This window comes from Plutella xylostella, chromosome 8 (assembly GCF_932276165.1).
Source record: "Plutella xylostella chromosome 8, ilPluXylo3.1, whole genome shotgun sequence".
Lineage (NCBI taxonomy): Eukaryota > Metazoa > Arthropoda > Insecta > Lepidoptera > Plutellidae > Plutella > Plutella xylostella.
This window is the reverse complement of record NC_063988.1, coordinates 3,884,614-3,907,075: the sequence shown is the minus strand read 5'-3', so window position 1 is coordinate 3,907,075 and position 22,462 is coordinate 3,884,614. Positions and strand designations below refer to the sequence as shown.

At 40.4% G+C, this 22,462-nt stretch overlaps 2 protein-coding genes across 5 annotated transcripts in view; one reads left to right on the top strand and one right to left on the bottom strand.

Moving 5' to 3' along the window:
- Positions 1-213: 213 nt before the first annotated feature.
- LOC105387493 (serine/threonine-protein kinase unc-51) overlaps positions 214-22,462 on the top strand; it is a 37,296-nt gene continuing 15,047 nt past the window's right edge. For 2 of the 4 annotated variants that reach the window (XM_048622681.1, XM_048622680.1), the window contains exons 1-5: positions 214-638; positions 6,676-6,852; positions 20,244-20,460; positions 21,388-21,461; positions 21,869-22,029. In XM_048622681.1, the coding sequence (XP_048478638.1) occupies positions 513-638; positions 6,676-6,852; positions 20,244-20,460; positions 21,388-21,461; positions 21,869-22,029 (755 nt within the window). In that variant the 5' untranslated portion in view covers positions 214-512. Of the gene's footprint in view, positions 639-6,675; positions 6,853-10,376; positions 11,549-20,243; positions 20,461-21,387; positions 21,462-21,868; positions 22,030-22,462 lie in introns of those variants that run through there. The other 2 variants (XM_048622682.1, XM_048622683.1) reach the window with 2 other exon arrangements.
- LOC119693061 lies at positions 16,822-19,349 on the bottom strand. Its single transcript, XM_038115347.2, has 4 exons — positions 19,139-19,349; positions 18,103-18,541; positions 17,879-18,016; positions 16,822-17,782 (listed from the first exon to the last, which is right to left on the bottom strand). The coding sequence occupies exons 1-4, from the start codon at positions 19,180-19,182 to the stop codon at positions 17,102-17,104; spliced, it is 1,302 nt and encodes a 433-aa protein (XP_037971275.2). The 5' UTR covers positions 19,183-19,349; the 3' UTR covers positions 16,822-17,101.

Genomic DNA, 22,462 nt, shown 5'->3' with positions numbered 1-22,462 from the left:
TATATTTAGCGTATTCTTGTGGATAATGCGTTGGTCTGAAACACGTATGAAATGAATTTCATTTCATTCAAGCAATAAATGAATGAGAAGCTGTATTTTAGAAACCCTGAGATAAATAAATCATTGTATCGAAATTTTTCCGCTCTTTTTTTTTGCTTATGGCAATAAAGATGTTTTTTCTTGAAACATAAATTTATTTTATAACACTGGCAACACTGTCATCTGCTTTTCCGCAAGATCAACACAAAATAAAATCACTTCGAAACTAAACACTACCATTCATTGTCTGTTATGTTTTTGTGCTGAAATGATGAATTGTTTGTGCAAGTGAAGTAAAACAATTTCGTAGCAATAATGGAAAATAGGAAGTGATTAAAAGCACATTTGCTACTGTGATCAGAATGTAGTGATTAGTCAAGTTCCTCAACACCGTTTTCCACCAACCCAAATTATAGTATTGATCTTTTGTTTTCCGTAATTTTAAAGACTGTAAATAAACAAAAACTGTGACAATGTCTGTGGTTAAAGGTAAATTAGTGAAAATGGAAGTTATCCACGTTGGTGAATACGAATTCACCAAGCAAGACATCATAGGGCATGGAGCTTTTGCGATGGTGTACAAAGGCAGGAAGAGAAAGGTTGGTCTATATCTACTTTACGCATACTACTCAACTTTCGTCGAATATCCCACATTTGCCTTTCGTAACGATCCATTTCAAATCGTGGTATTTTGTTTAGTGTAGCCTACCTGCTTAGCATTATTATCGATTTTTTTCGGGTGTGGGTGGTGACGTACGTCATGAGCTTGGCTTTGAGAAGCGATGGCGCAGTGGAACCTGATGATATTGACAATAACACTGATATTGCTGCTCTCAGTCACCAAATGCTTACAATTATTTATTTGGATATTTGCCAACATAATTCTATCTATTCATACCCTTGATATAGGCCCTACAGTACAACTTTTCTATTTAAATAAACACAATTTTTCAAGAATACCAACATTCTTCTTATATTTTAATGTACAGCAATCTATATAAAAACAATTACAATTTATATACCTACTATGAACATTGTTCAATGGCAGCCAAATGGCAGCGGCAGCTTCTTACAAATATCATTAAATCCACAACTCACAGTTTCCCTAGTCCCATTTACCCAGTTTTCCTTAGTCACACAGTCTTGAATCTGGCTTAGGAATAGGAAAGATAAAACAATTTTCAAAGCTTTACTGTACATACTACATCTAATATAACGCAACGGATTTGTCAGTTTGAAAATGGGATTTTTCCTTTCTGATTCAAAGCCCTCTACCAAATCTGGATTTGCAATGGGAGTAAAGACACAGTTTAATCTCCCTATCCAATCATAATTATGTATGTGTTGATTTTGAGTTAATTATCTTACCAGGTGTTTAGTAACACGACCGAATGGCGTAGTGGTTAGTGACCCTGACTACTGAGCCGATGGTCCCGGGTTCGATTCCCGGCTGGGGCAGATATTTGTTTAAACACAGATATTTGTTCTCGGGTCTTGGATGTGCCCGTAAAATGGCAATAGGCCCGCCCCCTATTACATTGGGACTAACATAACACTCTGGCGAAAAGTGGGTGCAGCAATGCACCTCTGCCTACCCCGCAAGGGAGTACATTAGTACAAGGCGTGAGTGCGTGTTTTTTTTTTTTTTTTTTTTTGTGTTTAGTAACACTGCTTTTGACCACATTAACCTATAATGTTTTTTGCTTATTAAGATTATTATTTTAATATTATGTGATTGACTGATTACAAACTATTATCAGTAAATAATATAAAATACATGAAACTTATTCCAAAAAAATACATGTAAGACCAGAATTGAATAGGCACTACTTACATACAAACATTCTGGTACTCCAGCTGCTTTGCAATCCTGTTTCAATAGCCAGCTGCAATTTAATTTATCTGATATAGTTGTAGTTTCATTGTGGTTATGAGTTGTTACTTTACACAAATGCTCCAATAAATTATTAACTTACATCAAACAAAAAAGTTATTCTTTATTTTGCCCTTTCTCTTAAAATCGTAATATGCTCCAAGCCATCTTCAAACATGGCATTTGTTTTTTTAAGTTATAGGTACTTATGCCATAAAGTAATTATCATTACAATTTAAATTAGGATAAAAATTGTCAGGCAAGTGGTTTGTAATAATTATGATAAAAAGCAATGCACCAATGAACAGACAACATTTAAAATGGAGTTCTCTATCTCTCTCTCTCTCTCTCTCTCTCAGCCTTCCGTAGTCCACTGTTGGACATAGGCCTCTCCTAACGATCGCCACCCCAAACGGTCACCCGCCATCTGCATCCAGCGGCTTCCCGCTACCTTCCGCAGATCATCAGACCAACGGGTTGGGGGGCGACCGACACGCCGTTTGCCGACACGGGGTCTCCACTCCAGAACCTTTCTACTCCAGCGGTCGTCGGCTCTGCGGGCTACGTGGCCAGCCCATTGCCACTTCAGCGTGCTAATCCTTTTGGCTATGTCGGTAACTTTAGTTCTCCTGCGGATTTCTTCATTACGAATCCTATCTCGCAGGGACACGCCTAACATAGCCCTTTCCATAGCACGCTGAGCAACTCTGAGCTTGTGGATAAGCCCTTTGGTGAAGCACCACGTCTCAGCTCCGTAAGTCATCACTGGCAACACGCACTGATTGAAAACTTTTGTTTTCAGACACTGAGGTATGTTTTCAGTGAAGATGTGTCGTAATTTCCCGAACGCTGCCCATCCGAGTTGGATTCTACGAGCTACCTCTTTATCGAAGTTGGATTTTCCTAATCGGATCACTTGTCCTAGGTAGGGATACTGATCAACAACTTCGATGGTGACACCTCCTACAGTTACGGGCGATGATGAAACATGTTCGTTCGACATGACCTTTGTCTTGTCCATGTTCATTTTCAGCCCAACTTGTTTAGAGGCATCATTGAGGTCTGTGAGCATTTCGCCTAACTCCTCCAGCGTTTCCGCCATAATAACTATGTCATCAGCAAATCGTAGATGAGAGATATATTCGCCATTGACGTTAATGCCCAGTCTTTTCCACTCTACAAGCTTAAAAACATCTTCCAGTGCACAGGTGAACAGTTTCGGAGAAATAACATCTCCCTGTCTCACGCCCCTTTGCAACTGGATCGGTTTTGTGCTATGTTCGTGTAATCGAACTGACATTGTGGCAGCATTGTACATACATCTCAACACCTCGATATAGCGATAGTCTATATGGCACCGCTGAAGGGATTGAAGCATCGCCCAGAGCTCAATAGAATCAAAGGCTTTCTCATAGTCCACAAACGCTAGACATAAAGGTAGATTATACTCCTCGGTCTTCTGTATAACCTGCCGAAGCGTGTGTATGTGATCTATGGTACTATAGCCTTTTCGGAACCCGGCTTGTTCGGGTGGCTGGAAGTCGTCGAGTCTTTGCTCGAGACGATTCGTAATAACTCTCGAAAACAGCTTGTACACATGGCTCAGAAGTGCAATGGGTCTATAATTCTTCAATAGGGTTTTGTTGCCTTTCTTGAAGAACAAAGTCACTACACTTCTGCTCCATGCCTCCGGGCTTGTGCCTTCGAGTATGACGGAATTAAACAGCCTCCGAAGTGCTATTAAAATCGGTCTACCGCCGGCTTTCAGAAGTTCTGTCGTTATTCCATCATCTCCCGGAGCTTTGTTGTTTTTTAGCTGTTTGAGAGCTATACTAATCTCGTCTAGACTGACGTCCGGAATATCTTCGGTATAGTGTCGGGTGAGTGGCGCTCGGCTGTCGTGAGCACCGCTGGTAATAGGGTTTTGTGTTGTGGTGTATAACTGTCCGTAGAATCTCTCAATGTCTCCCAGAATTTCGGGCACTGATGAAACGGTGTTGCCAGTGTCGGTCTTCAGTTGGGTCAACAGAGTCTGCCGAACAGATCGATCTCTAGCAAAGACTTTGGAGCCCTTGTTTTGCTCTATTGCGTCTTGAATGCGCTTGCAATTGTAGCGTCTCATATCGCAACGTCTTGCTTTGGCGATCTGTCTGTTTAGACGTCTGTATTCGACCATATCAACTGAAGACTGCAACCTCATTTCTCTCCGTTCTCTTATGAGACTCAGAGTCCCATCTGAGAGTTTTTGGAGTTACTTTATTGCAATTATTTTCCTCTACATATAATATGGAATAATTTGGCAAATATACCACTACCACTTAGGTACAGAGTTATCAAAATGTAGACCACATTATTCAACTGATCTTGAGAACAAATAGTAGAGCACATAAAAGCCTTAAATCGGGCCAGACCAGATGGATGAGAAGTGGAGATTTTCAGTAATTCATACATACAATACAAAAAATATACTAACATTAGAAGTACCAACTTCATTGGGTCTACAGTAGGTACATACATATAATTTATTTTTACATATAGAGTTATCTGGTGTTTCAAAAACTCTGAATACACTTTTTTATTAAGTATTTTCTACTAAATATCATATAAAAAACCCAAATAAAATAATAGTGTTTCATTTAAAACTTTTAGAGATTATTATACTTACAGTAATTAGTAGCCTTTGCACGCTAAACGAGGTACTTATATCACTATTGAATAGGTACAACGAAAACTTAAATGGTGACTTGCGTTGTTTGAATAAGAGTTCATTATCTGGTCGAGAGCATCAACTTTGTTCAATGGTACCTAAATACCTAAATTGTTTTTGTACCTCATAGATTTTATGAGATGATTACTGTTGACCGCAGATAACCTTTGGTTTGACTATCCGAGAATGTCATCTCTCGAAGCGCTCGTGCTTTTTATAGATTAGGCACGGCACGCTTGGATCAGATCTTTATCTACGGGTTCTGGTACAAAAAGTAGCAAAGTTATAAAAATAATTTTTAATAGCATTTATAAATAACTATTTAAAGCTAAGTTGCTTTAGCAAACTTTGTCGGACATAGGAGACGTTTCTCTCTATTGCATATGGGTAGCGCGTCCGCGCCGTGGTAGGTACACTAGGCAGCCAGCTTGGGTTTCCTCGCTTTGTCTCGGACCTGTGGGACCATTGTGCCGTCTCACATTGCGTCACGGTCGGTGCCCACCAAGGGCGCTGTGCCACACGTGATGCGAGCTACTGTTACCAGAACTTACGTACTACCGTCACCACTCCGCTATATGAAAATTGAACCCTAGTAACCATTTGCTCTCAATCAAATAATTGGCAATCGTTGTTACAAGCTACTGAATTGTACATAGACCTGCGGCTGTGGCCCTGAACACAGTTACTGCTTTATCTCTAATAAAACATGGATGTACCTGTAGCTACCTACCATACAGTAGTGATCAGTCTATTAGATATGATCCCGCTTGGGTCGCGTGATAGAATCGGGTCAAGCTGTGTTCACTCACGAGCCTGCGGAATGTAGGGCGGGCTAATGTTAGCCCGGTGACGTCTACACCGTACGGCCCCTTCTGGATAATACTTTTTGTATATTTGAACGATTACTCCTTGATATTTACGCACTATAATAATAATATTATGTTATTACACTGAGCATCTTGTTTTTGTTCCACCAATTTACCACTATTCGGTACACAGTCATACATTTCCTAGCATAGATTAAGATCACCGTCGCGTCGTCGGTGGAGCAAATAAAAAACTGGTTTATGAGACGCTCCGTATCGCCCCAGCTTTAGTTTACTTGAGTCTAGTTTGGGTGGAATGTTGCGTCCTGTTTAGGGATGAGTCGGTATGCAACATCAGGTGCAGGAGCCGTGAGCGTGCGGGCCGGGGGCCGCCCACCTGCGACGACCTTATGCAACGCTCTCTGCACTAAGCCCTATCATTTTACAAAGCCTGGCCCAACGTAATTACTAATAATATGACTCCTACTAACAGGCGTTACGCAAAGCAAACTTCACACATCGATTGTCAATGTTGCCAAGATCTCCATGCATTATGAAGACTATGATCTTGACTTCAATACGTATACTGCTGAGTATAATATATTTATCGCAAACGCAAAACCCACGTGCGATGCGTTTATGACAACTCATGTCAAGTGAAGTGATATAACAGAGTGCAACTCATAAAGGAACATGATGTAATCACGGTTGCAATGTTGCTGTGCATTCATTATTTTATGCATTGTTATTGAAAAGTTTACGAACCGCCATATGGTTAATATGTTATCATTATTTATCAGCCTTCGGATATGTTTTAATGTTATCACATCAAGTAAGCTGGTATTGCTAAACGTGTCTTACACCGTGCATTGGTCCATTGTGGTTGTCCATTGTTTGCTTGTTAGGTAAATTATCGGACACCGCTTCACACGTATTCATGTGATTGTGAAATAGCCTCAATCCTAAAGAATATATGAATGAAACTTATTAACATGTCTTTAGAATAAACCTTTTAATGAAGGACTAATTTCGTAATTAAAGCGCAAAGTTATAATACCATAGTAGGTTAAACTTCTGTTCATATACGTTCTAATAGCAAGATACTTACTATACACCTTACCTTGAACAAGCCTTTGTTAATAAATTAACAATCTATAAAACACGTAATAAAATTCATCATCTGAAACCATTCGATCCAATACCAATTACTCATAAAAGTTCCCACGTTAAACCGTCCATATGAATTGCAGAATGCATCACAATCGGTGGCCATCAAGGTGGTGACGAAGAAGGGCATCCAGAAGGCGTCGGAGATCCTGGTGAAGGAGATCAAGATCCTGCGCGAGCTGACGGCGCTGCACCACACCAACCTCGTCGCCATGCACGACTGCATGGACAGCCCGGGATACGTCTACGTCGTCATGGAGGTGAGTGCAAACTGCTTTTTTAGTGCTGAAGTTCTAATTTGTTGCCTCAGAATCAGCTATATTACTTGCGCGCCAACAGAACGAGGGGTCGAAGTGGTCGCCATGGCCGAAATCGGTCGGACCAATCATCATCACCCTAGAAGGTGCTAAAAAGATCTGCTGAAAAGTTTGTTTTACAGACTTATGTATAAAATTAATAATGTTGTTATTATAAGAATTTACTCTAAAAAGTTCTTGTCATTAACTTTTCGACGGTTATGATTTTATCATAGTACTATCGATTTTATCTTACACGTTACTCACACGTGTACTAGAATTATTTTTTATTGTGTCGTTGGCATATTAGATAGGTTTATATTTGCGTCATTGTCTAGCACTAAAATAGTTCCCATAATAATCTTAAATCGTATCTACACTGCACCAATTTGTAAACAGCCAAAATGTTTGGACAGGATAAGCGAGCAAGGTATACTCGTATTGTATGTAGCGATGTTTACTAAACAGACGTGAAACTGATGGTTTCCAAACAAAGCATTGAGGAAGTGGTGGTCGGGCTATATTCAGCTCTACGGCTGCCTGCTTCCCGCACGGGCAGGGGTGGCCGGCAAGCTATGCAAAATTTACGAACACGCTAAACCAACGAAACCAGACATGTTTATGTGTGTACTTTTGTTTCCGTTGCGAGTCTGCGTGTCTGCGTGATTCACTGTGTACGTCTTGTTAATTCTGAGAAAACGCATTCTATATTTAAAGAAAGTTAAGGGAGACATCTTAATATTCTTAATGCTCGTAAACCCCTTTGGAGATCGTTAAGTTTTGTTGAAAATATTTAAAACTCGGGAAACATCTTGTTGTCTTTTTGATATTAATTATAATCGTGAATAGATGAAATCAAACTGCTACTACTGATTAGTGGAAAATGCCGGTCCTTCACTACCGTCTGAAACGAAATTATTATCATGACATACTGATAAATGTAAAGTGCTGAAACCATAGTCATACTCGTAAGTGCGGTATCTATACTTTCTAGGGAAACATTTCAGATTGCAATCGAAGTTATGCGAATACTTGGTCTGATTTTGCAACAGCCTGTCTTTTTAACGAATAACTATAGCTGCGTTGCGTACGTAAAACGCGGACACGGCGATCTAAGTATAACCGTCTGCTCATAAATTATCAAGTGCGTTTCATGCGTGAACGCATATTGTAATAAGTATTTCAGCAACCGCATGAATTTCCATTTTCATAACACCTTCTGTAAATCGGTCATAAGATGAGTTTATTATTTTGCGCCGCGGACCAATGCTGGATACTCAAACCGCGATCCATGCTCGACTCTTCGCCCCTTACTGGCCTCTGGTACTGGTGTGCTACCCCATATTTGGATCAATGAATCAGAAGCAAAACTACCTAGGTACATCAGGCAGACTCCGCAGAATCGACTAGACGTCTTATCATTCATCACTCGTGTAAATATTAGCTATCTTGTCCTACTTTTCGATTACTTGTGCCACCTTGACTAATGTGCGCTACAATTCTGCTTTGCATATTTATTGGGAAATGGGATTGATACAGCGGAATATTCCGCCACCCAAGTGTTTAATTCAACGATCCCTACATGGCTCTGATCCCGGACATTTGCATTAGCACACAAAGACCAGGTTGATAGGTAGCCATTTTGTTAAGAGGTTCCTTATCAGTGCAACAATTACCAGGAAATTCTAATGTGTAGTGTGCATTAATAATTGAGTGCTAATGTCGCCCATGACCCCGCGGCCTTGCTCCTAATCCATATGTAACCTGATAACAAACGTCGCCGGGTAAATCTGAGCTAGGTTACATTAGCCGATAACTTCCACGTGGCGGATGTCTAGTTCTAGTCTATTTCAAGTGTTGCTCTCATCTTTCATTACATTACGATTACTTATTACATTTCCATGAGGAAGTCAATTTGGTTAAAATGATTTGTTTAAATAGTTTTTTTTCTGTGATGTTCGCAAACGCGTAAGCTCCAGGCTTCCGTGTGCGGATCGCGTGTGCCTATTCGTAGCAAGGTCATGCGGCGGCGCGACCGCCACGCCGCCGGCGCGTGCGCAGGGCCCGGCAACGCGGCGTCGCGACGACCGCCATCATTGATTGCCCAAATGTATTTCGCCTCGCAAGATAAAGCCCGCTCTGTAGGTAAACGCGAAACCGTGAATGGGTATAATCTACTGCGTAGTTTATTCAAATTCTGTAATAGGTCAAGGGAACGACGACCGCACTGTACTGAATCACTGTACTTACTCGCTTTTTTATCAAACAGATACCTAGTTAGGTAGACAAGTTGTTTATTTTAGTAAGTAAACAAAGATAAGTAATGGTTACTAATTATCTAATTAATTTAATAATGGGCCGATTTTTTCTGAGCTGCATACATTTGCTATTGTATTTTACTTATTTCTTACTTAAATTGAAGCATCTAACAAAAGTATATATACTTATCTGATTCCTTATCCTAACAATAAAGTTTTAAACCAAATACTTAAAAGCAACGACTTATGTACATTGCTTTCTGCTTGTGATTCCATCAGCCACCACCAACTAAATATAATGTGATCGGCATAGGAACCAGTAATATCAGTCGCCATGATGTCTACCAGACTTACACGTGTCGTCAGAGCCCTGTTCATACATAGTACAGTACGTATTACTCACATTCTGCGCGTGCTGATATTGTCTATTGCGCAGAATCGTAACAAATGCAAACTTTCGCATACATCGCTGCGACACTTAGCACCAACAGACTGCGTGAAACAAGAAAAACGTCGATGTACTGCGAACTGCTTGCGGATGTCTCCGATTGTGTAACTTGCGTAATTACCAGTAATTGCTCCTCGTGTGAAACCCCTACTTTGTTGATATAAGTCGTACACACATCAATACTAGAAATATTTTCTTCGTTTAGAGTTAAAGAATCAATTAAGTAATTGTGTTTACATAATAAAAGCAGAAATTCTAGTTCTTATCAAACATATCGAAAGATAGATTCTTAGAACATCGTAGAAGTTTAGATGTTATTGTCAACAGCCTACCATAGTTGGTCGTAAACGCACCATATATTTTTGTAAACATGTTTTCAATTTACAATGCATAAGTTTAATCTCCAAATAGACGATAATAAAAACAAACGTAGGTGTACTACAATTTCACAATAGCTTATGGCAGCTATGTTCGATAATTTTGTTATCATATCTGCAGGTTTACCCGTTTCAGGGGTATTTTTTTTATTCTAGAGCTGGGTTACCGAATCAGTAGCAGCAGAACAGAGTAAAATGAGTTGTTTATTTTCTAAACAGAATAAAAACAATGTTATCGGATGTAGTGAATCATTGATGTTTACATTACAGTGCTTGTCTGCGCATTTAACTAGATTAACCATGGAATTAACCTATAAATCATATAGATGAATACTTCCTCGGATTTTCTGCTATAAAATAGATTACATTTTCGAAATCGCGATTTTCTTCATACCATTTTATAAATAGCCCTGGCGGGTTTCAAGGGCAAACATAGCCGAAGTGAGTGCTGACGTGCTCCGATGCCACAAATAAAATATCCTCTTTGTTATTGTTGTGTACTTGGTGGACAGCGATGAGATGCCGTCACAGCAGCACGCAGCCAAGTTCATTGGCACGGCGTGGCGACGTGGCCCGCCCTGGCCCGCGCCGCGCCCGCTGCCAACCATGACTCTCAATTCGACAATTACCTTCGTTATTTTGGACTCGGCCCGGCGAACTTCCGCAGTTTCCTAATTGCTCGTCGCTCGGCCATTACTGTTGCGTCGCCTGATCCCCACTAGGAATGGAAACTACATAGGTACATGTAAGACATACTTACCGCCTTTATAAGTATTCTATGGACATAATTACAGGAAAGTTTCCATAATATCTGTGGCGTGCGACTGGTGCAACTCGCAGATTCAATTTTATGATTGTTAAATAGTTGTCGTATAGGTAACAGAACATAACTCGTGGATGTGTGTTGTTACGTAACACAGAGATAAGTATGTACCATTAATCAGTAGTTATCGCGTTGTTGCGAGGCAGCGACGACGACGACGGCTTAAAAAATCAGGAAGACGTTGTTACCCAGTTACTACGTCGCTTCATATTTACTAAACATTATGTTGAGTAAAAAATCTTGTGTAGTCTTATTTTGGTGTTGTTGACCAAATTGGTTTCAGATGCGTAGGTGGTATAACTATCAGACACTCAACAGTATAAATTCTGCACAGAATCGATATGCAGCTCTCATGGTTATGATGCAATTTTTCAAAAATAGATACAGTGGGTGTAGCGCTGGTGATTGAGATGGGGGGATGGCTACATGCGGCACTTATGTGCAGCGCTGACGGCTGATGCAAGAACGCGCGTGGCCGTGTCAGACACGTGTATTCGCGCTTATTATGTTACATGGGTATTCAGACGTCTTCAACTTTGACATTTAGCCATTTCAGCGCGGCTGCCCGAGTTCGGCTCGCTGCCACAACTCGAAGCCATTATTGCGTACAATATACGCTTGTGAAAGGCAAATCTTTAGGGCGCAGTCTTGTTGCAAATTTGCTCAAGCACTTGTCGTGGCATATAGATATAGGCCGATTTTATCGACTATAATTTTAAACCTAGCTTAGATTGAGACATTGCAGTTTAGCACGGTAAGTTTTATTAATGTTTGCTGTTTTATGCAAAGTGACTGTTCTGACCTACTATCACATGGCTGCGTATTTCAATTAATGTGGTGTGCTAAATGATGACAGTTGTTTAACTATCGGCGCACAAGTTTGTAATGTTTTCGGAGAAATCTTCGACCATTTTCTTTGCCAAATATGTGAAAGTTTTATTATCTTATAATTAGGACTGTACGTTTTTGTGCAAAACAGTTTGCCAAATTTTGCTAAACCTGTTAATGTTGACGTAGGTTGGTTGGTGGTAATTATTATTTTCAGTGATGATAATTCGTTTCATAAGAGCCCGGTGTAGGTACTTACATATTATATGCCGTACCTAGTGCAATGCAACAATAGCCGAGCCATTCCCATTCGCATGCTAAATTAATGCTCTAGATAAGGTCAGTTACAGACGAGCGGCTTGCATGCGCTGCAACATTATATTATTTAGTAAGTAAAGTACATAACAAGCGTTAACTATTTTCCTATTTAACTTAATTCTACCAATTTACTATGTTTTCTTCAGGGTTATCAATGACAAACAACAACTTTACTAAATATACACGTGTCGCTTATTTTTTTATCTTTCGGATACGTTGCGCCTGAGAATTATTTTCTGGGTTGTAATCGTTTTGTAGAAAGAGTCCTTATACTTTATAGGAGATTTTGTCGTGATCGTGTATCGTGGGACTTTCAGACTCGGGTGCAGTTATGCCCATGCTAGACCAAAACACTGGGTTGTATTGACGCGACACTCCTCACCTCCAAATTAATAAGATGCTTTTATTATTTAATATGATTATTATGTAACCATTTTGTTACACATATTATGATAACATTAGCATTTATAAATATTGCATAAACAAGTTCTGAATATTTAAGTTGTAGAAGGTAACATCCTTGTAATAAACGTTGATTATAAACAGTGTAGATTCGCAGTTCCACGTCTGCTTATTAAACAGCTAGTTACAACGTAAACTCACCTGTTAGCAGAATCTTTACATTCATTTATTAATTGAATGTGCAGAGAAACTGGCTATAAAAAGCAGCAGTAGCCAGGGAACGAGAGTTAAACAGTCTCACTCAACATAATAGGATTTATAAGAGCTCTCGAGAAGCGCAACTTTCTAAACAAGGGTGTGTATCAACAGTTAATTCACTTTGCATAGCAGTGCAGTGCTTTTAATCGATAACGGTGCATTGTAGCGGTTTGTAATTAATTGTCTGCATGCACACAAACGAAACAATGCCTGGGAATAGGCCCGGGGCATGAGTCTAAATCTACACTGAAGAGGACTAATATTTATGTTTGTAACAAATTTACGCATAAACTACCAAACCGATTAAATAAAAAAAATTATCAATGCAATGCTAAATAAACCCTGAGCTATCGGTTTTTTATCCCGTTATTATCACGGGAGACCCTTTTAAGATGATGCGTAGCTCGTGCAGAAAGCCAAGTTATGTGCTTACATGTCGACGCTGGAGAGGCAAAATTGACTAAGCGACATTTAATAATTCGCAACATTAGCACGTAGAGGCCGAACCGAAATTAAGGACATGGCTATAAATTTGAAAGCCGCAATTGCCCCGTTGATTTGAGAGTGTATCACGCCGTGTCCTGCGGATAGAGTAATCGTCCATGGCGGTTGCGTCAGTGCGTCCAGTTTCACCGGCGGCGGCGGCGGCGCGGGCGCAGGCGGCTTGAAAGTGACGCCGGAAACCGCAGCTTTCTAGCCGATCCCACTAATGCTCTTGTGTTGTACTGAGAGTTGATGGCAGTGCATCCTCCGACCGGCAGACTATATCACTCTCAGACTATTTTTTGTGTAACGCTCACATGAGTTCTTATGGTGATGCTTAGGTATATACTTGGTAAAATATAGCATGAAGGATTCATGCTGTCAGATCCATACATTTATTTCTCATTTGTTAGTTTTCAGAGGAAATCAAACGTATTACAAAGTATAGTCAAATGAGACAGAGTAGGACGTACACATAGAAACATTGTAAGTATAAAAATCGACCACGTAAAGAACATAATCCGACCGATAATTTCAATTCAAATGTCAATGATATTTTTAGACCTCGATTATTATAGCATTTGAATGAGAATGAGTCTTTGTATGAGGCAGACATCGCGCCGCGTCGCCGCGCGTGGTGAGGTCACGTGTATGTAAATTGAGCATCTCCGGGACACACTTTTATTTTATGTCATACCAGCAATTTTTTTCATCTTATTTTAAACGTAAACTTGTTGGATTTCATTTCCCTGAAGTTTTTTTTTGGTGACGTCAATAATATTTCATGGTTCGCATTAGGTACGTATACTACCGGTTTTTAAAATCAAACGAGAAGTCATCTACATAAATCATGAGTTTGCTGAGGTACAAACCTACCAAACAAAGGAGGTGATCTATCACGTCGCGTCGAGCTTTAGACATAAAGAAAATGTCTTATGATGATCTAGCGGAGCGGGTTCATAAATAATGGCATTGCATTGCCTTATATCTCTAGGTCTCCGCGAACCGTTTGCCTCTCACAATATATGATGCCGGCGTTTCCTTTGTTCCTTGTTGCGGAAAAACTAACTAGTCGATACGTCATCGCTCGGTCGTTACGGAATGTAGTATCCTCCTTTACATTTAAGTATATAGTTATTGTTTAGAAGTCTTATGTGCAGATACTTAATAACTTGAATAAGCCTGCAACGTGCTCCAAACCTTGTGGAACATTGTGAAGGAAGGTGCAGCAAACTGGCGAACGTACGGTGTTGCAACGTACAGTTACTATGTGATCCGTGCCACAGGGATCGCTGCGGCTGCACTTTGCTACGGCTTCCTTGAACCGCTGCCAGCGACGCAACAAGCGCAAAACGCGCAAGCTTTTACTTAAATGAATTATTGTTATTCGAGTTGATATGGTTCCGTTATTAACCACTTCCAAAAAGTGCTCGGCAAATACGCATAACATACTGCAAATATATTCACAAACTCGTCATGAAAGAAATTGGGTCAAACTCCACGGCACTTCTGACAAAGAGTTGACACAGTTTACCCATTGTGTGAATTAATAAACGAGTCGTTAGCGATGCCGTTATTTATCTTGCTTCCAAAGTAAAGCAATTACAATGGACTTGTTTTAGCGGAGACTTTACCGTAACATTAATCAGTCAAGCGAGGCGTCAAGGTGTTGACGATACTTCCCTTTACCTAATGAATTAACCTCAAATCTTCATTATTCACATTGTTATCAGTTATTTACTCGCGAGATATAAAATGATACCCAACAACTTGTAGTAAGTACTTTATTTCTGGAATGGCCCATTTCCCCTCGTTTCCACGACTGAGGTCGTTGATTTTCGTGAAGTAAATCTGGATAATAAATGGTGATATCGGGGGCAGTGCACTTGAGTCGCACACATCTCGCATCACACGTGTCGTTGATCAAGGGGCAAGCGTGTATCGCATACACATGTACGCAGCGGCCGCGTATTGCGACTCTGTTTGTGTCTGCCAGAGCGTAGACCTGCCGCGCGAGTCAACGACCCTCGAATCGCACCACTTTGCTTTTATTATCAGGTTCTTACTGATCGTGTCGCGAGTGTTGTGGCAGGCCTGTGTCACTCCGCGCATGGGCGGCGCAGGCGCCAGCCTGGCGCCTGCCGCTTCGAGTGGGCGAATCTAGTCGGCTTCCGCAAGCGGAAGACGATACACGCGCGCGCTATTTGTTCCTATTTCGTACTAGTTTGAAATGTCGTATTTAGGTATTTATTAAAATTTATGAATAGAAAAATGGACATAAAAAGAAAAAAAGCAGCAAAAAAATACTGTGCCGTATTTAATTGCTTTAATACGGATCATGATCCAATTTTTTTTTTTAGATTACCAAAAGATGCTGACAGGTAAAACTAATCTAAGTATTTTATTGATTTCTTCTACGTTCCTTATTTGAAATGAAATTAATCCGAACTACAAACCCTTTTTTTCTCCATGTTGAACAAAGTCTATTCCAATTTTGTTTTCGTTAAAGTATTAAATTTACAGACACAACTACCTTCAAAATGTATTAATGAATCGATTATAAAATGTGCACTGAGTGGGATTAGTGCTTAACGAAACTAACACGTTCTGTATCATAATATAAATTATAACGAAAAAAAAAACATGTTTTTACAAAATTAAATGTTTTAGGTACTTAGATTCATACATATTTTATGTACGTCAAATTATCTTAACTATGAAATTGTTATTGTTTTTACTGGTTATTTCCAATAGAAAAAAAGTTTGGAATAGCTTTGTATTCCAAATTCAAATTAATTTTGTTTTAAAACATGACATTCTTTTTACAAAGTCAGTCCGTTGCTTAGTAAACGTTTTTGTCTGTGGTGCTGAGGCAACCCTAAGGTGGCTTCTTTTTCAATGCGTATAACCACGTATAACTTATTATGCACCGTAGTCCAGCGAAATAAGGCGCATATTCCCTAAAAAAATAATTGGTAGGTAAGTAAATAAAAACGTGTGCGGCTGGAACGCGATCTAAATTAGATCTTATTGCTTATGGGATGGAGTCATATTTCTTTGCAAGCCATTGCGAAGATACACTTCTGTACCTGGTACTAGTTATTATTCTGTGGTTGTGGGTAATTTTGTTGTATAGGGAGCCTATTCCAGGAAGGTTCCGTTGGTAGATGCGGGGTAACGGCCCGGCGGAGTGGGTCAGCCGGCGGCGCGCATCCGCTTCAGAGGGCCGCGACCTGCTCCCAGCCCACTGTCACCACTTTCATCTCAATTGTATTGTGCCATTGTTGCCACAGGTCATTAGGAGACAGTTATTCTAAAATAAATCGAAAGCATTAAAAAAACAATGTCCGTACTTAATCCACTGATAAACTGATCAACAAAAGTAGAAAGCATGATAGCTATAAATATCGAACTGGAATAAACAAGTTTACGTCGACAATGCTAAATTGTTTGTTTTTTAACGTTTCCATGAATGGACTACGCAACTGAAAACTGCGCTTGTATCGTAAACAGAAGTTGTTGGCAAACACTATACACGTGTTCTTTGAATTCTAATACGTAGTCGCAGGTGCTAATTCTATAAATTTTGGACCACATCTTATTGGGAAGCCTCTGAAGTAGGTTATTTTAATTCTATCAGATTAAAGTTGTTAGTTGTGTAACATGATCTGACTCATCCATTTATTAATTACTAATTCCAATTACTCAAATCCAGAACTTTCGAAATAATAAATAGAGTAATTATTAAATAGTTTTATTGCGTACACAACATTATGTACATTGTTCAATATATGTATATTAGTACAAAATTATGCTATAATGTAAGTACGTATACATCAACTTATTTACAACTTGACAAGCACAAGAGAAACCTTATCAACACTTAATAAATAACATCATAAATCAACATACTGCAAAATTTCAGCAATAAATACTTTTCTACATGATTCAGATCGAAACAATCTAGTGAAAACGGATACGGTGAGGCCAATTCTTAATATTTAGATATAATTTTACTCTAAACTGGTGACTTGTCCTTGTCCTGTAGAGGCACCTCCTCGGGCGAGGTCCCGTTGGCGGCGGCGCCGGCAGCCGGCCGCGGCGCCGCGCTGAACCGCTTCCTCAATGAACCCCAGTTCTTCTTTATGGTGATACCCGCGACCACAACTATCATACCGGCTACTACCATGCCTATAACACTTTTGTCTACTCCGCCTTTTGCCTCGGTCGTGGTAGCACCGACTTTAACGTCGACTTCATTGCCATCTATTGCTTCCGGTGGGTTCTCCACAAAAGCTCTCGACAGCTCGATTCCGGCGTCAACTAGGTCGCTCTTTTTAACGGCAGTTCTAAGAGAGAATTCATCATCGCCTGGAGTGGTCTGCTCCGGACCAGTTGTGGTCGTTTCCGCTGCTACGCTTATCTCAGTAACTGTTGGGCCATCAACATTGCCTATGCTATCTAGGACCACGTTACTTAAAGCAATGCTGCCGGGTAAGCTGGCAGACAAATATTCTTCGCCGACATTCTCTGGGGCATCAGGACACTCTCCAGGGTTGGTCTCGCAAGCCCCGAAGCAAACTGCCTGTAGGGTGTCCTTGTAAGCTTGACACAATAATTCTGATACGTCTGTTCCCGTTGACGGCAAAGCTATTTTCTTCACTGCCTTGAAGTTAGAAAAGTTCTCTACCAGCAAAGTCTGTAACAGAAAGCACATAATCATGATTCCTTCTCCTCGAAGAATAATATAGATGTACCAATGTTAAGTAGAAGAATATTGAAGTTATTTACTTACTTCTCTTATATCGTTTCCGCTCAGATCGATCTCTTCCAATTTGGTCAAGGAAAATCCATTCTTTAACTCTTGCGGGTACTCCAACAGGCGATTGTTTGCTAGATTCAAAATCTTCAACTCAGGTAATTCACTTACAGACTGTAAAAAAACAAAATAAGATGTAAATATCTGGTAGTTAGTGTGTGGATGAAAATACAATCTGCGATATGATTTTGTCAACTTACCCCTGGAGCTAATGAGGTAATAGAGTTTGAATTAGCATTCAACACTTTCAAGTTTTTCAAGTCGGCTATAGACTTGGGAATTTCTGTGATCTCGTTGTTTTGTACATTGAGTGTCGTGGTTCTGGCGTCTATGTTAGTCGGTAGTTCAGTGAGTCCCTTGTACGAGCAGTCGACTGTGAAGTCCTCTCCCTCAAGGCTGCACGTGCAGGTGTCCGGGCAGATGGTTTGGTCTGCGGGCGCGACTGTTGTTGCGGGTGGTTCGATGTCCTCTAGTGCAGGTAGGGGAGCTTGCGTGGCATCGTCGATGGGGGTGTCTAGGACCCCGGCGCCGCTGCCCTCGATGTCGTCGGCCGCTGCCGGTGCGTCGGGGGGGAACTGGTTGTCCTGCTCGTCGGGGATGCCCAGATCGTCGTCGCTCTGCGCCGCCGCCGCCGAGCATCTGGAACCGTCGTTACACACTCATTAGCCAAACTGCACGTGACGTTATCGGAACACGCATTTTTATCACAAGGACTTGAAGCAAAATATGTTTTTGCGATAAAAATGCTGATAAATGAGAGTGAGAAGTTTATTTCTTTAATGAAACTCAATCTACTTGACTAATTAGCAATTTAACTCATGATATCTAATGTTGTAGACATGTGCCACAGTTTGTTTATATCCGTGCCTGAAAATGTGTCATCGTATGCTCTTGACCCGGATCAAGCGGCAGACTCGAGCGCGCCTCTTGCTCCGACTCGAGCGCGCCTCTTGCTCCATACATGTGAACTGCTTTTCTCCTACTTTTTACAAACAATAACTTAATTGTACCTAACCTACACGTTGTTAATTATGCACATACTTTTAAATTCTTTTATAGATACCACGCATTAAAATATTACGTAAAATACACTAGGTATAGATAAAATATTAAAGTATTAGTTCAGTCGCAAAATCGGACAATCGGTTTTTACAACTTTGACTTTCATTACAACATGAAGATTTACCTGTAGGTAAGAATGTGTGTAATGGCTTAAATAAATAGATGAATACTTACGCAACGAGGAGCAGCAGCGTCGGTAGCAGATGTTTCAGTTTCATGATCACTTCGTAACTCAAATACACTGCGGGGCGTGCCAATTGGCTGCAGAAGTGTTACCTGTCGTGGCACAAGTACCAGCGGGGCTCAGGGCGCATTGCTCACTAACACTTATAACACGTTATCACTCGCTGATAAGATTGCCAACGGGCCGGCCGAACTCTTATCAGCAATCAAATCCGATAGTGTCATATGCGAAACAGAAAATATTGGATACACCTTTTCCACAATGACATGCCAAGCATTATTTTTTTACAATTCTTTCTTTGAAGAAGAAGCTAGTTTATAAAGTTTCCGGCCGCCAGTACGTGGTATGCGTCTGTTGGCAACAGTGGTTGTAAATGCGCGATGCGAATGTTGTAGTCTATTTTCAAAAGCCTTTAAACTGACTCTTGGATTTACGCTCTCCACATAATTTTGAACTCGTGCAAATTGTTATTTGGAAATTTATAGGACTGAAAATAACCGTACGATGATTAATTTGAGAGCCGCAATAAGCTATCTATAACATTTTCAATAAGCGTTTTGTTTTTAATTTCCTCTTTACAAAAAATACCACTGCATACAGTTGTTATCTTAGTTTGACGCATCAAAATAAATAGGAAAGAACAAAATAAAGTCGATGATTGCATGCAAAACTCATACAGGAGTTATCAATTTAAGTGATAAGGAATAATATAAGCTATTTTTTATTATTACGAACTCAAACTCACCCAAAACTACAGATATGATATAAGAGGCCTACGTCACCAATATGAATTATGAATAATTTTCATGAACAATAACTCTATTCTTCGTTAAAAGGTGATTCATTTTAAAGCACATGACACTCAATGTTGATGATGGTATAAAATTTAGGGATTTACAACAGTGCATAGACTTTTCTTCTGCTTGGTGTTAGAATATCATCAGTTGTACAAAGTTACTATAGAACCGACATTGAATTGATATGTGACGCTGCTCATAAGTTACGCCTATCCCATGGAGTGCCACTGCACTCTACCCCTGTCCCTCATCTGCAAACCAACCTGCTCTATGACTAACAGAGCCCTTCTCCCCTCAGTACTGCAACGGCGGCGACCTAGCGGACTACCTGCAGGCGAACCGGCTGCTCAGCGAGGGCACCATCCGCCTGTTCCTGCGGCAGCTGGCGGAGGCCATGCGCGCCATCCACGCGAAGGGCATCGTGCACCGAGACCTGAAGCCGCAGAACATCCTGCTCACACACAACGTGGCGCCGCCGCGCACGCCGCACCCGGCAGAAATCACACTCAAGATAGGTGAGTAGCAGGAGGTGGGAGTAAAGGGGTTGTTGGTTGCGGGGGTCTGTTGGATGAAAGAAGCGGCTGAATGTTAGTGGGTTTACAGCCAGAGGCGTGTATCAACAATCAAATTATTTGGAGTGCTGAACTCAATCAAGAGTGCAACGTGTTAAGTGTGATAATAAAAAAAAATATGGAGATCATGTACCAATTTGTAAGAGTAATTCTAAGGGTAAGAATAATGTAAGAATATGGGTTTAATTCACATTTATCTTTTACAATCTTGATCAAATTAAGAATTCACACAACCTTAATTTTGTATTCATATTTTAAGACACCATTACATTGAATGTTTGGATTGAATGAAGATAAACTGAGGTCAGCTTTACAAAAATGACGGTAAATGAATTAAGTAAATGCGCCGTAGCCTGCAGATCCTTGGCGGAGTGTGAAGCCCAAATAACCAGTTTAAATGCAAGGTTTTTAATCTTTTGGCTGCACTCAGACAGTTCACTGGAACGCACCGTGATTTTCGATGTAGGTAGGTTATCTCGACCGGTTTTAAGCCACGTGTGAAAATGAAAACCGTAATGGATCGTTGTGTCAGCGAGCTCAATCGTCAACATCTCTGCTCAATTTGTAAACTGAGTTACCATTATAGACATAGGTGTGGGCGTGTGTGGGAAGTGATGTCATTAGCAGCAATTGAGCACACATCGCTTCGACATGCAATTTGTGCATCTAGCGTCCACGTCACGAACTGTTATTATTACTCTGCACATTATAACTCGAAAATCCACGCCAAGGTTTATTATCAATGAAGCTAGCAGCTAGCTTATACATTAAACATAGTTATTTTTTCAGTCATTAGCGAGCTCGCTGAACGAATGTGTAAGGAAGACCTGTATGAATTTTGGAATAATTGATTTAATTTCTTCCGCACAGCTGACTTCGGGTTCGCGCGGTTCCTCGAGGAGGGCAACATGGCCGTCACGCTCTGCGGCTCCCCTATGTACATGGTAATTACCTTTACTATTAATATAAAACACAACCAGTTACTATTTTATGTGCAAACGCAAAAACGTACGAGCGAATGCAGCTGATACAATCGAGAGCTACTGAAGCGATATGGAAAATTATGTACCGTGGAGAGACACGTTTATGGGATCGCATGACTTCTGTTTATGCCTATTTGAATGTTGCATACGATCGCTTTAAGAAACTTTTACAATTCTATAAATAATAATTTATAATTGCCTTATTTATGAGAATGAGAGCAACGCGGGACGCCCCTACTATACTTATTAGTCCCTATAAACATAAACACCAACGAAAAGTGATTTCAGCTATTAACCCCATGCTTATACCCGTATACATATTACTTTTCATCATAAACCAATCCACTAACTAAACTCTCCACCCTCAGGCGCCAGAAGTGATAATGTCGCTAAAGTACGACGCCAAGGCGGACCTCTGGAGCCTGGGCACCATCGTGTACCAGTGCCTCACGGGCAAGGCGCCGTTCCAGGCCACCACGCCGCACGAGCTCAAGGCCTTCTACGAGAACAGCATAGACCTGCAGCCCAAGTGAGTAATTACTATGATTAGGGGTAGTGCACATTCGTGAAGGTTCGCCGTAAGTTATAAATTCAATTTTCGTATACAATACATGAATACATAATAGTCACTTTTGCGATTCGATCCGTCACTAATGTGCGCGATCCATTACGCATACGTAATACTAGTCTATCTGTCTAATATTTTTTTACCGAAAAGCTAAGAATAAGCAGACTTTTACACTATACACCTAATTTTATCTTCAGTATGTAGTTGAATCATACCGAAAAAGTCACTTATTACGAGAAATAAGTAGGTAGGTATGTCATTTATCAGTGAGATCATTGTCGTAGTTTAATAACGATCATAGATAAAAGTCGTAGTTTACGATCATAGATACAATTATGTGACAACTGCCGTAAACTGTTAAAACCGCTATAAATCTGTACCTGTAGAGTCTCTA

What these genes read in the sequence shown, in the direction of transcription:
- LOC119693061 (XM_038115347.2), bottom strand. Translation starts at nt 19,182, where the DNA reads ATGAAACTGAAACATCTGCTACCGACGCTGCTGCTCCTCGTTGC. An exon ending in ACGCTGCTGCTCCTCGTTGC is followed by an intron (nt 18,542 to 19,138) that starts GTAAGTATTCAT and finishes CGACGGTTCCAG; the next exon opens with ATGCTCGGCGGCGGCGGCGC. An exon ending in GCGGAAACGATATAAGAGAA is followed by an intron (nt 17,783 to 17,878) that starts GTAAGTAAATAA and finishes TTTCTGTTACAG; the next exon opens with ACTTTGCTGGTAGAGAACTT.